This window comes from Larus michahellis, chromosome 1 (genome assembly GCF_964199755.1).
Source record: "Larus michahellis chromosome 1, bLarMic1.1, whole genome shotgun sequence".
NCBI classification, from domain to species: domain Eukaryota; kingdom Metazoa; phylum Chordata; class Aves; order Charadriiformes; family Laridae; genus Larus; species Larus michahellis.
In genome coordinates this window covers 98578549-98590296 of record NC_133896.1, presented here as the reverse complement: position 1 = coordinate 98590296, position 11748 = coordinate 98578549, and the positions used below count along the sequence as shown (strand labels likewise).

At 48.1% G+C, this 11748-nt stretch overlaps 1 protein-coding gene and 3 non-coding genes across 4 annotated transcripts; 1 reads left to right on the top strand and 3 right to left on the bottom strand.

Annotated features, from left to right (window-relative positions):
- The first annotated feature begins 5 nt into the window (after positions 1-5).
- CPOX (coproporphyrinogen oxidase) lies at positions 6-9349 on the top strand. The gene is made up of 7 exons (XM_074595269.1): positions 6-459; positions 564-707; positions 1427-1537; positions 2451-2592; positions 4896-5114; positions 6785-6889; positions 8818-9349. Exons 1-7 carry the CDS (start codon positions 21-23, stop codon positions 8903-8905), a joined length of 1248 nt encoding a protein of 415 aa, XP_074451370.1. The 5' UTR covers positions 6-20; the 3' UTR covers positions 8906-9349.
- Positions 9350-9784: 435 nt separating this feature from the next.
- On the bottom strand, positions 9785-9856 carry TRNAD-GUC (transfer RNA aspartic acid (anticodon GUC)). The gene has a single exon. It is a non-coding gene; the product is annotated as a tRNA-Asp (tRNA).
- Positions 9857-10124: 268 nt separating this feature from the next.
- Positions 10125-10198, bottom strand: TRNAI-AAU (transfer RNA isoleucine (anticodon AAU)). Its single transcript has one exon. It is a non-coding gene; the product is annotated as a tRNA-Ile (tRNA).
- Positions 10199-10728: 530 nt separating this feature from the next.
- Positions 10729-10801, bottom strand: TRNAD-GUC (transfer RNA aspartic acid (anticodon GUC)). The gene has a single exon. It is a non-coding gene; the product is annotated as a tRNA-Asp (tRNA).
- Between the last annotated feature and the right edge of the window lie 947 nt (positions 10802-11748).

The following is an 11748-nucleotide window of genomic DNA, read 5'->3' as shown; positions in this document are numbered from 1 at the left end:
GTGCGGCGCTGGTGACCGTCATGGCCGTGGCCGTGCAGCTGCTCCGCGGGGCCGCCCGCGGCCCGCCTGCCCTCGCCCTCGCCGCGGCGGTAGGGCGGCGGGCTCTGGGCTCCGCGCCGCGGGGCGGGGTGGCGGCGGCGGGACGGGGAGGTCGGCGGGCCGCGCTGGCGGCGGCGGGGGCGCTGGGCGGGCTGGGGTTGGGGCTGTGGCGGCGGCGTCAGCAGGCCGCGATGGCGGCGTCCGAGGAGGATGAAGCTGAGAAGAAGGAGGAGGAGGAGCTGCGGCAGCGGTTCATGGCGCCGCCGGTGAGCGGGCTGCGGGAGCTGCGGCGGCGGCGGCGGGAGCTGCGGAGCCGCATGGAGCTGCTCATCATGGAGACGCAGGGGGAGGTGTGCCGCGCTCTGGCCGCGCTGGACCCCGGCGCCTCCTTCGCCGTCGATACCTGGGAGAGGAAGGAAGGTACGGGGGATGGGGGAGATGCCGCGGGGGCCACCCCGGGCTGGGTCACCCCCCCGGGGGACAGCGGCGGTGGCCCCGGCGCGGGGTGACCCTGGCGTTGTCAGGCGGAGGCGGCATCAGCTGCGTGCTGCAGGACGGCGAGGTCTTCGAGAAGGCGGGTGTGAACGTGTCCCTGGTGTCCGGGCTCCTGTCCGAGGAGGCAGCGCGGCAGATGCGAAGCAGGGGAAGGTCTCTGAAGGCCAAAGACGGTAAGGTGTCCGGCGGCGGGGAGCTGGGGTAGGGGAGTGTGGGCGGTGGGGGGGATCACCCCAGTGTGGCCGTGGGTTTGCTCTGAAAGCGGGGTCTGGCCTTGGAGCAGAAGGTGAGGGAGGCTGGACCGATCAACGCTCACGGGAAAGTTTTGTTTGTATCCTGGTGGTTGCTAACCGGTGCGCCTGGCAGGTGGACTTCCATATCCCTAAAAAGCTAGATATCGGGGCGCTTCTCCCGCTGCCATGCTGCTTTAGGCAATGTACTGTAGGCTCAGGTGGTTTCTCAGTAACGACGCTGTAGCTCGGCAGCGAAACAGCCCAGGAGTTATGTACTAAAGAGGTGGAGGTAGAGAACCAAAAAGACCTGAAGGCTAAAGGGGATTCAACCCACGCTTGTGTAGCAGAGGGTAACTCTGAGGACTTTGACTACGCTGGTGGTGGAAAGCCTTAGCAGTGCCTTATGGCTTCAGTGGTCTTCATCTATTGGGTGCTCTGACATATAATTGCATTTTAGGACAATTACCAAAGGAAGCACTTAGTTAGGCGCACAGAAGCGTGTGGATGAGAACTGCACATTGATTGATAATTATGGTGACCCAACATCACAAGTTTTCTTGTAGTGGAACCTAAGGGAAAATAGTGATGTTCCTTAAATGATTATAAATGAAGCTATTTGAAAAACCTAAGGGTTTTTTTCTGTGCATCTTCTTATCTAGGAAAACTGCCTTTTTGCGCCATGGGTGTGAGCTCTGTCATCCATCCAAAGAACCCCCACGTTCCAACCATGCACTTCAACTACAGATACTTTGAAATCGAGGAAGCAGACGGTAAGAGTTGTAACCCAGTGAAGTAGGTATGACTTCATACCTAGAAAGGAGGTGTGCACGCATGGTGAGGGTGAGAGGTGAAGAACCCCTCTGGGTTTGTTCCTAGTTGTGCCAAGGGTCCGCTTTATAGCAATGGACCTCCTAACCTCTGGGCCTTCGTTTGTCCATTTGTAACGTCAGCGTGATGCACGCATCTGGTACAGTAAAGGTGCGTGTGGTTTACTTTTTGCAGCGTACAGCAGGGGCTTCAGCTTTAAGTTAAAGTGTAGGAGGTCATAAATAAGTGTAAAACATATTCAAAGAAGCAAGTATAGAATTTAGTAGAAGAAAGGTCTGTGAAGGACTGATGAGCATTCTGGTCAGGATGGACCTTTGTCTCAGGAGCTGGGAGGACGTACTGTGCCTTTTTTCACAGAATTTCTGCAGCTGGACGCTGTCAGAAGCAGGACAGTAGGCTAGGTGGTCCCACGCTGAGAGACCACCTGTACCTTGTGAGAGCGTATGTACTGTTAGACTCTCAAATACAGTTTTCTTTCAATTGTTTTGCCAGAGCATTATGGATCATTTCTAGTCAATTACTTCTCTGGATTTAATAATGACGTTCCCTTTCTTTGGCATGCAGTAAAGTGCTTCTGGATCCTTGAATAGAAGTTGTCAGCCCATCTTGTGAAATTGATACCCTGTAGTCAGGGTCATCAAAATACTGATCAAATGGTTTTCACTGCTTTGAAATTTGTTTCATGTTTTCTTGAAGTGACCAGTCATTGCACTGCCTTGAACTCAAATTTTTCGTGACTGATGTTCAGGATGATTTTGGTTTGTATTGTAAAAGTAGTTGTTGGTGAACCACTGGCAACATATTTCTGTTTGGAAGTTTAAAAGAAAACTGTTGCTGCTTGCCTCTCTTCTATAGGAACTAAACAGTGGTGGTTTGGTGGTGGGACTGACCTCACTCCAACTTACCTGAATGAAGAGGATGCTGTTCATTTTCACAAGACTCTGAAAGAAGCCTGTGACAAGCATGATCTGAAGCTGTATCCCAAGTACAAGAAATGGTATGCGGGGAGAGATGCGCTTGGGTTGCTTTTGTAGGAGCAGAAGGCGGCACTGTGTATCTGCAGTTAAGTCTATTATAGCAAGAGTAGGTTCTGCTCTGCCTTTGATAAATACCAGGAGACCCTAATGAAAATCAGCAGACGTGTACTGGGACAAAATGTAGTCTAAAGCAATCTCTTATTTACAGAGGTCTGAGTTTTTCAAATCAGAGGGCTGACAACTAGCATCATCCATAGCCTGAATAAAAACCAAACTGACTCCACAAGACTTTGTAAGCCACGGGCCTCACTAGGCAACTCAAAAATTCCTTTTGGCCTCTGGTATTAAACTAGCACAAGACTTTTGCCCCATGGACTTGCACTAATTCTTCTTACAGTTAACTCTTGGTAAATGTGCATGGCTTTAGTGTGAGCTCTTCGGCCAGCACTGCAGTTCTGAAAATCCGACTCCAGTTTTTCTGCCTTCAGTCTGACCTGCATTACCTTTTTTTTTTTTTTTTTGCCAGGTAGGTAAAGGAGCTTGTGCTTAGCGTAGAAGCTTCATAATTTTGATGGAGCTGTACTTTTTTTCCAGTGACACATTAGCTGAGAGTTGAACAACATATTCCCTAAAGATGCAAACTTTGAATGCTCTTCTTGAGCTGAGCGATACGGGTGATGGGATCCTCTGCAGTTCAGTGGGGGCTGGCTGCTCTGTGTCTGATAATTCTATCTGCTACAAGCTGTGGTATCCAGGGAGGAGGGGTTACCCTTTTGTAAGCTACCAGGTCTTGTCTGAGGACAGGAGATAAAGTGGGTGTTGTAGCTCGGGTGTGAACCACTTCATAGAGAAGCACATCTTGCACTACCCTAAGAATTCTGAGGAATTTTTGCATGGTAGTTCAGAGTGTCTGCCTTAGGGGTTAGGTTGTGTGCAGCCTAAGTAGGCTATCAATGCCAGCTGCAGGGGGTCGGAGGGAAGGACGCCTGTTCTTAGTCTGAGAGCAGCTCAGGGGAGGACTAATTGTATTCCATGGACAAGGGCAGTTTTCTCAGTCCCAGCACAAGTGTTTGCTGTAAGCAGCAGCTCTGCAGGGGCATGCTGTTCTTGCTGTCGGAGCAGTGTGAATGTCCTCTGAGCTTTATTAATTAGCATTGCCCCTTTTCCCACCTTTCTCAAACATAAAAGCTCTTGTTATGTTTACCACGCTGTCTTCCTGGTCTAGCTTTAAGACTTTTGTCAGGCTTCTTCTCTTTTGCATATCTGACTCAGCCTTTTTCCCTAGCTCTTCCTGCTGCTATAAAAAAACCCAAAAAGTTGATCATCCCAGCGAATAAAAAAATAACTTAGGTTATCTGTTACATTGCCACGTCTCTCCTGCTATGGCCATGCCATATTGCTTGAGAACAGCAACTGTGGATGGATACATGCATGGAAAACTAGTCCTAAAGGAAGGCAGGGTTTCCTTGCTGTTGATGGTTTCTGCTTACTACTTCCCTTCCATTTCTCTCCCACATGAAGACTTGCAGGGCATGACTGCCCAAGCAAGTAACTATAAGCAATATAGGGTGTGGATACAATGAATCAGCTAACTTACAGTAATTGCACACCTACATACTCCCAGTAAATACAAAAGAGATTAATTACCTCCCTATTGTAGGATAAACTGCACTTAATCTTTCATGAACTTGAACGTGAGCCATGAACAGCCACTACTAGAATGGCTCCATCTTCCAAGTTTAACTGTTAAAACGCCTCTTTCCAAGGAAGGCTGCCTCACTTTTGATTTTTCCGTAAGTGACAGTGGCTTTCTTACCTGATCTTGAGTTTTTAGATTCTTTTTGTTTCTTTCACTAGAATGGCAAAAAGAATAAAGAGGTTCTCTTCGAAGTTTGAGTTCATCTGAAAGCTCTACAAATAATTTGGTATCTGTACATAATTCTGGGAATGAAATCTAGAAAGAGCTCTTAAGGTGAAGTTTTGAAATCAGGTGTCCCTCCTAGGTAGAGGATATGGATTGGATCGCTCCACATGGAAGCATCTGCCATGCTGTTTTGAGTGTTCAGTGACTGTGCAGTGATACGTAGCTTTGCAGAGACCATTTAATCAGAGCTTTTACTGCAAGTGAACGCAGGAGGAGTGCTTTCCAGATGGTGCTGTACCATCCTGGCCCTCAGCAGTCAGTGGGGCATCCGGCACCACAGGAACTGACTTTTCATCGATATTTCACTAGTGCCATCCTGTGCCACGTAGCTGTTCAGAGTTCTGTTAATTTCCTTGAATATTGTGGACCATATTAATAATTGTCTACTACCTCTTCTAGGTGTGATGACTACTTCTATATCAAGCACCGTGGTGAGCGAAGAGGGATTGGAGGCATATTCTTTGATGACATGGACTCTCCCTCCAAGGAGGAAGTATTCCAGTTTGTGAAGAGTTGTGCCAAAGCTGTTGTGCCTTGTTACATTCCCATTGTGAAAAGGCACTGCCATGACTCCTTCACACCAGAGGAAAAGCTGTGGCAGCAGCTTCGGAGAGGACGGTGAGTACTGAAGGAGCAAAAGAATACACGGGAGGTGGATTACGCTGGTGAGAGAAAAATGAGCTAGTTCTTTATGGTTGTGCCGGCGAGGGTGCACAGAAGGTACTAGAACACCCTCATCCATATCCCCCAGTCTCCTGTGTTGCAGCACAAAGCAACCCATACAAAATGCCACAGTTTCTCTCCAGCTCCTTCAAAAAACAAAAGAAGCAGCTTTGTAACAAGCAAACTGGTCCGTGTGTGCTTGGTGTACTGAATCTTTCCCCGTCCTGCAGCCCAATGATATGGGTAATAGGACTACCCTGTGAGGAGCATAGGGTGAGGGAGTCACACTTACTATTCAGTAACAAAGCTAAACCCCAGAAAGTCATGGAATAACTGTACCCAAGAGTACTTTCAGCTTCTTACATATATATTTATTCCATCTGATCTTGGCATTGCAATGAGGACCCAGTGAATTCTTTGTAAAGGAACAAAGATACAGAGAGGTTTTGTCTTTCTGGCATAGTCCAAAGTTACTGTAACTTAAAAGACTTTGGAGGGTGCTTATTAATGTGAACAACTGTTAATGCTGTAAAAGCTTAAGTACACTGGTAGATACAGTTGTACTCCTTTCTCTGTGTCCTGTGATTGTGTAAGCATACGGAGAAATGACAATACATATGCTTTGTGCAGAACTGGGAAGTCTCTAGTCTCTGCCTCTTCTGCAGAGAAATCTGTGAGAGTGGTATAGAGAGGGGCGCAAGCGTTCAAGTTTAGATCACTGGCCTGCAGTAGTTACTCAAGTAAGGTTATATGCTTCATTTGGTGGGTCTGTTCCTGGGAGTGTTGGGCTTTCAGGATCCAGTTTGTGGATGGGATTTAGCAAACCTGGTAAGGTTATAAGGGTAGAATAGCTTCTTTAAGCTGCAGCCAGGACCAGCTGATGAGACTGCTTATTTCCCTGGATCTGTTTGCAGGTTATTGGGCTAGGCAAAGCTCTCCATTTCTGCAGATAGATAAGAGCTCCTCCCTTCCTGTGCCTCTGTTAAGTACTAATACCTCAGTACTGGTTATTAAGATAACCCCTGCTGAATTGTCACTTCTCTGTTCCTATGCTGGGGGCAGAAAACCATCTATTCTTGCACTTAGAAGTCTCAGCCAGCACTCTGAAGCTGTTTGACTTCTGCTGCTTTCCAGATCTTCCCAAGAAGTAGAAAATGTTGTTCTGACCTTGCTGATTATGCGTCCTTCAGCATGGAGGACTGTACAGTAGCTTTTTTCCTGTGGTCGTTTCCAGTTCCTTTCAGGCTCCTTTTAATATCTGAGACCACCACACAAGAGTACTGGCATAACCAAGCTAAACTTGGTGTCAAGCTTGCCAGCAGGGTTGAGGACAAGGATAAATAAACTAGTATAGCACGTGCGGAATACTCTCCTTGAGTAGTTTTTCTGCTCTTGTCTGTTAGCTAAGGTCATTACTTTCCTATGCTTTGTGGGGTGGCAAGGTCACACTTGCACTCCTATGCAGAGGATGCTGGAGAAGGGTCGGCCCCAGAACAGGGTTCATTCTGACACCTAACACAGCAGAAAGACAAGCTGGTTTTGTTTGGTGTCTCCTAGTTGAAGAAGGCACGAGTCATTTCTGATAATATACTTGTTTTTCTGTTGCATCTCTTCGCTCCCCATAGCTACGTAGAGTTCAACTTGGTTTATGACAGAGGTACAAAGTTTGGCCTCCTGACACCAGGATCAAGAATTGAAAGCATTCTTATGTCTCTGCCACTGACTGCAAGGTAAGGGCATAACTATGTGGGCTTGCAGGTAGGCACTGTTCTTATTAAAATACTTCATAGGATTAAATCAAAGGTCTGTCCTGGTGTCCAGTCTCTTAACAGTGGTTAGTTTGTGCCTGATAGAAGAACTGGCCAAATATACGGAGATGCTTCTCAGTTTTGCTACACTTGCCCAGTTGCCAGTAATGTGTGGCCTAGATATTTTCTGACAAAAAAAAAAAAGTGGTATTTTTTGTGCTTAGTACCTCTTGATAGATTTCCCCTCCTTGCTCCATGGGTTTTTGATTAGTAGCTCTTTGAAACCATGTGAGCTTCTGGCAGTCCTGACAAGCCTGTGGCAAGGAGTTGTACAGCTTAACTGTGTTTTATGAAAAAGTGCCTCTTTGTTTTCTACTTGCACCTGATGACTTCATTCAACTTCTAAGTGAGTAACCAGATTTTCTTCTTGTTCGTTTTCTCCATAACAGTTCTTATTTTACAGGCTTCTGCTGTTTTTCATTGTCTGTTTTCCAGGATGACAAGTCCCCCTCTTCTTAGCCTTTGTACAGTACCTGTTCCATACCTTTGATCACATTTGCCACTTTTCTCTAGGCTTAAGTTTTCTATGCCCTTTTTGAACTGGGCATAAGGAACAGACAACAGAATCTACGTATGTGTATCCAAGATGCAGGTGTGCTGCTGAATCATTCAGTGGCATAATGATGTTTTAGTTTCATAATTCTAATATGCTGTTTGCTGATTTTGACTGCTGCTAGGCATTGAGCTGGCTTTTTTTATAGAATTGTTACGATGCCAAGATCTTTTCTGGGCAATAAAAGTTGACTCAGTCTCTCAATGTGTATGTAACTTTTTTCTGAGTGCATCAGTTTGGATCAATCAGTGAATTTCATCTACCATTTTATTGCTCAGTTGCTTGGCTCGATATTAACTCTTTTCAACTGCCTTTTTAGCTCTTAACCTATCTTGCTTAATCTTGCAGCAAACTGTCATTTACTGGTTTTGCCCCTTTTTAGGTTGCTTTCAGATATGCTCAGTAGCACGGCCCTATTATGAATTTCATAAGACTCCATTAGTGACCTCCCTCTGCTAGGATAACTGACCTTTGCCTGCTACCCCTTAACTGTGAAGGCAGTCCTGGTCTCACCATGTAGCTTCATCCCGCTGCCAACACCAAATATGTCCCTCACCTGGCGGTGTACCACGGTCCTACCTTTTGATTTCATTGCTGGGATGATCTGGTTTTGCTTGCTTCACAGCATGAATGGGTCCTTTCTGGGGAGGAAAAAAATGGCAAAAGGTTGTACCCATTCCTTTGTGACTGCTCATACTTTTCTTCCTCTGTCATGTATCTTAATTGCCTTTTTAATAAAAAGGGGTTTCTCATCAACTTTATTTTTAAAACCAAGATTCAACAAAGGACTTGTAGTGCTTCCAGTCCAGCTTCTGGAAAAACTTCCTCTGGGTGGCTGAAAATACTGCATCAGGATCAAATGATAAAATTGGGAGCTGGCAATTTCCATTACGTCTCACATCCTCACTCTCTCTTCTCTGGGTTCTTTTTTGGCGCATCTTCCTTGTGATATTAGTGTGTCACAAGAGATTGCTAAAAGATGTTTCCAAATAAACCTCCATGGATTCTGGGTAGAGGGCATTGCTCTTTCTTTTTTCTTTGTTTTTCTAGCCTTTCCAGAAGTTGGGAAAAAGATTAAGCTAACATTTCTCCTGTCTCTTCCAGTGTTATTATTTGTTTTTACTGTTTTGCTGAACTTCGTGATTTGTAGCCATGCCTGTCACCTGATCAGAGAGTATCAATTGTGTATATATAGCTTTGCATCCTCAGAAAAGGCAACTCAAGTCCAAACACAGCTGGCTATGGGAGTGGTGGCAGCCATCTGGGCAGTCTGAGTGAGTTTCCCCTCTTCCTGCAGGTGGGAATACATGCACACCCCTCCAGAGAGCTCGAAAGAAGCAGAAATCCTGGAGGTTCTGCGCAATCCCAAAGACTGGGTGCACTGACACGGATCGTGAAGATGGATTGCTAACACTGAGCCATTATGAAAGAACAGGAACGCCTGCAAACCAGCTCATTCAGACTGCTGTTGCGTGGTGTTTTAGTATGTTATTTATACTCTTACCTGGTGCCTTAATAATGCTGTAGACTTGTTATAACTTGCAATTACGTGAACTCATTCTTTAAGATTGGTCAGCTAATGTTATCACCCCCTGTTGATGTTGCCTTGTGAAGGACTGGTGATTCCCTCACAGGACTACTATGCATGCTTAAGAATTTCCTCAACTGATCTGTCTGACTGCAAAATGGTAAATACTGTGAAGTGTTCTCCCAGTGGAATGAAAGCATTATCTGTGCCTAAATAGCACTGCTTACTCTTAGAAAATGTTGGGATGTTTTAGAAATATTTTTTTTAAAGAATAAAGGGAATATTTGGTATGATTTTTAAACCTTAAACTCTCCTTTCAGGAAGTTGTGAAAAAAGGTGGTACTTAGTCACATGCATTTTGATGCTGTCCAGGTAGTGTTTTAAGATGTGCTGCAGTAGCATGACTTGACTGATCAGTAAACGGGAGATTCGGGGTTGGGGTCCTGTCTAGCCTGAGAAGAGGCAAAGGCAGTGGCTGGCTGCTTTGAGGAGAAACATCTCAGTTGTCATCAAGGCACTATAGCTGTCCTGACTACCATGATTCCTTTGCCAGGGAGATCAGGAAGCACTCGGGTGTTGTCCCAAGGTCCTCATAATAGCACTTTGCTGCTCCCAGCCCCGGGCTGATTGCCCTTTTTTCCCCGATACGAGCCTCATCGAGGACGTCGTGGGGAAAAGCAAGGAGGGTGGCCATGCCGTCCCCCTGCGACCTGCCATGAAGAAAAGGTCATATCACCTCCCCGTCGGGGAATCGAACCCCGGTCTCCCGCGTGACAGGCGGGGATACTTACCACTATACTAACGAGGAGTGAGATACTGATTACTTCGCTTCCCGCCATGACGTAGTAGGACATCACGTCTGGGGGCTTTCCAACCTGCGAGTGGCATCTACGGTGCCCGCGCAGGGCGGGGGGAGGGGCCGGGCCGCCTCACGCTCCTTGCCCTCCGATCGCTTCCCTTTGGGAGCTACCGTCTTACACTTCCTCCTCAAAAATAAACTATAACAAAAAAAAAAAAAAATATTGAGTAGGAGCCAGCGATCTCCTCCCCTCCAAGGGGAAAAGAAAAAACCTGATTGGCCCGTACGGGGATCGAACCCGCGACCTTGGCGTTATTAGCACCACGCTCTAACCAACTGAGCTAACCGGCCCCGCTATAGATTGGTTCCTGCATACACGGACCTGACGGGCTCCTAAGGGCACGCCGCGGGTGTATCCCCTGCCGGCAGCTGCTCCCGCGGGCGGTGATCCGCAGCGTTACCGCGCCCGTTCTTTTTAACGTCGGCATCGGCGGGTCGTTTTCGGGAGGGAGCTCTGGCACAGCAGCACGGGCCCTGAGCGGCGTGACGAGAATTGCTAAAATGCAGACTTTCAAAACTCTCGGGTTTTTTGTGCACCCCCGTTACCGGCGGTACGGAGAGAGGGCTCGGCAGGGCCGCGCACGGACGAGCACCTCCCGACAGCGGGGGCGGCGGCCCCACCGAAACGACCCGCAACGCTTTCCTTTTCCCCTCCCACAGCGGCTGCCGGCCGCGGCAACACGCACGTCTGCCCCATCGCCCCGGAGCGGTTCCCCACCGCCACCCTCCCTCACCCCCACACGGCGGGCGGGGCTCCGGCGCGCGGGAGAGGAGCAGGAAGAAGAGGAGGGGCGCCCCGCAGGTGTAAAAGGTAACGCCTCCTCCCCGATCGGGGAATCGAACCCCGGTCTCCCGCGTGACAGGCGGGGATACTCACCACTATACTAACGAGGAGCGGGGAACGACTAAACCCCCCCCCTTGTCGAGCCGTAAGGGTCGCCTGCGGTAGCCCCTCCCACGCTCTGCTCGCCATGGGGCTGGGAGCTGAGGGGTGAGACAACTCCGGGCAAGGTAAAGGCTACCTGGGGGTGGTGGGGTGTCCCTCGGCCAAACCACGGGCTGGGAGACGGCGGGGGGAGGGAAGGGGTGCCGTGAGCCAGCGGAGCACTTTCTGTCTGTCTGTGTGAACCCCCAGACCCGCCCCCCGAAACTGCAGCAGGCAGAGAAGACGGGCTCCTTGCCTGCGCTGATGATGAGCCGCGTCCTCTTGAAACCACCTGCTGTCAGAGGACGCCGTGAGCCCTTCCCCAGCTGGAAAGCCAATTACGTCACTTGTAAAATCCAGGCATTACGTAAAAAAAAAAAAAAAAAAAGCATAAAAATTAAATACCTCCCAGCCCGTGAAAAAGTTGTAAAGGAGGAGGAGACCGTCGAATTCCAAGCCCTTTGCTTCACAAAGTGTCGGTATGAGCCCTGAGCTCAGCTCCTCGGTGACCTATTCCTTTGCCATTTCATTTTCCACTAACACCACCTATCATAAAATACATCGATAAAAATAACATATTAGGAAGCAAAGAGAAGGTAACAGCCGCTCAGAGAAAGCATACAAATGTGTCACGGTAATGCAAGAGGTTCCTCAAAACCAGGCAACATTTAACACAGAGGTTCCAGCACCCTTTGCAAAAAAAAAAAGGCCGCAGAGCTGCACTGGAAGGCTGACCGAGGCATGGGATGAAGAGACGGTCATAGATGCGGTGTGAGGAAATCCGGAGTTTGAAAGGAACAGGACAGGAGACACCTGATGCAACAAAGAGCAGAAAGACCCAGAAATGCATTAAGAAGAAAGAAACAGAAAACCCTCCCCCCCAAAAAAGGCTTCTACGTTGAAAAGGTATAATTTA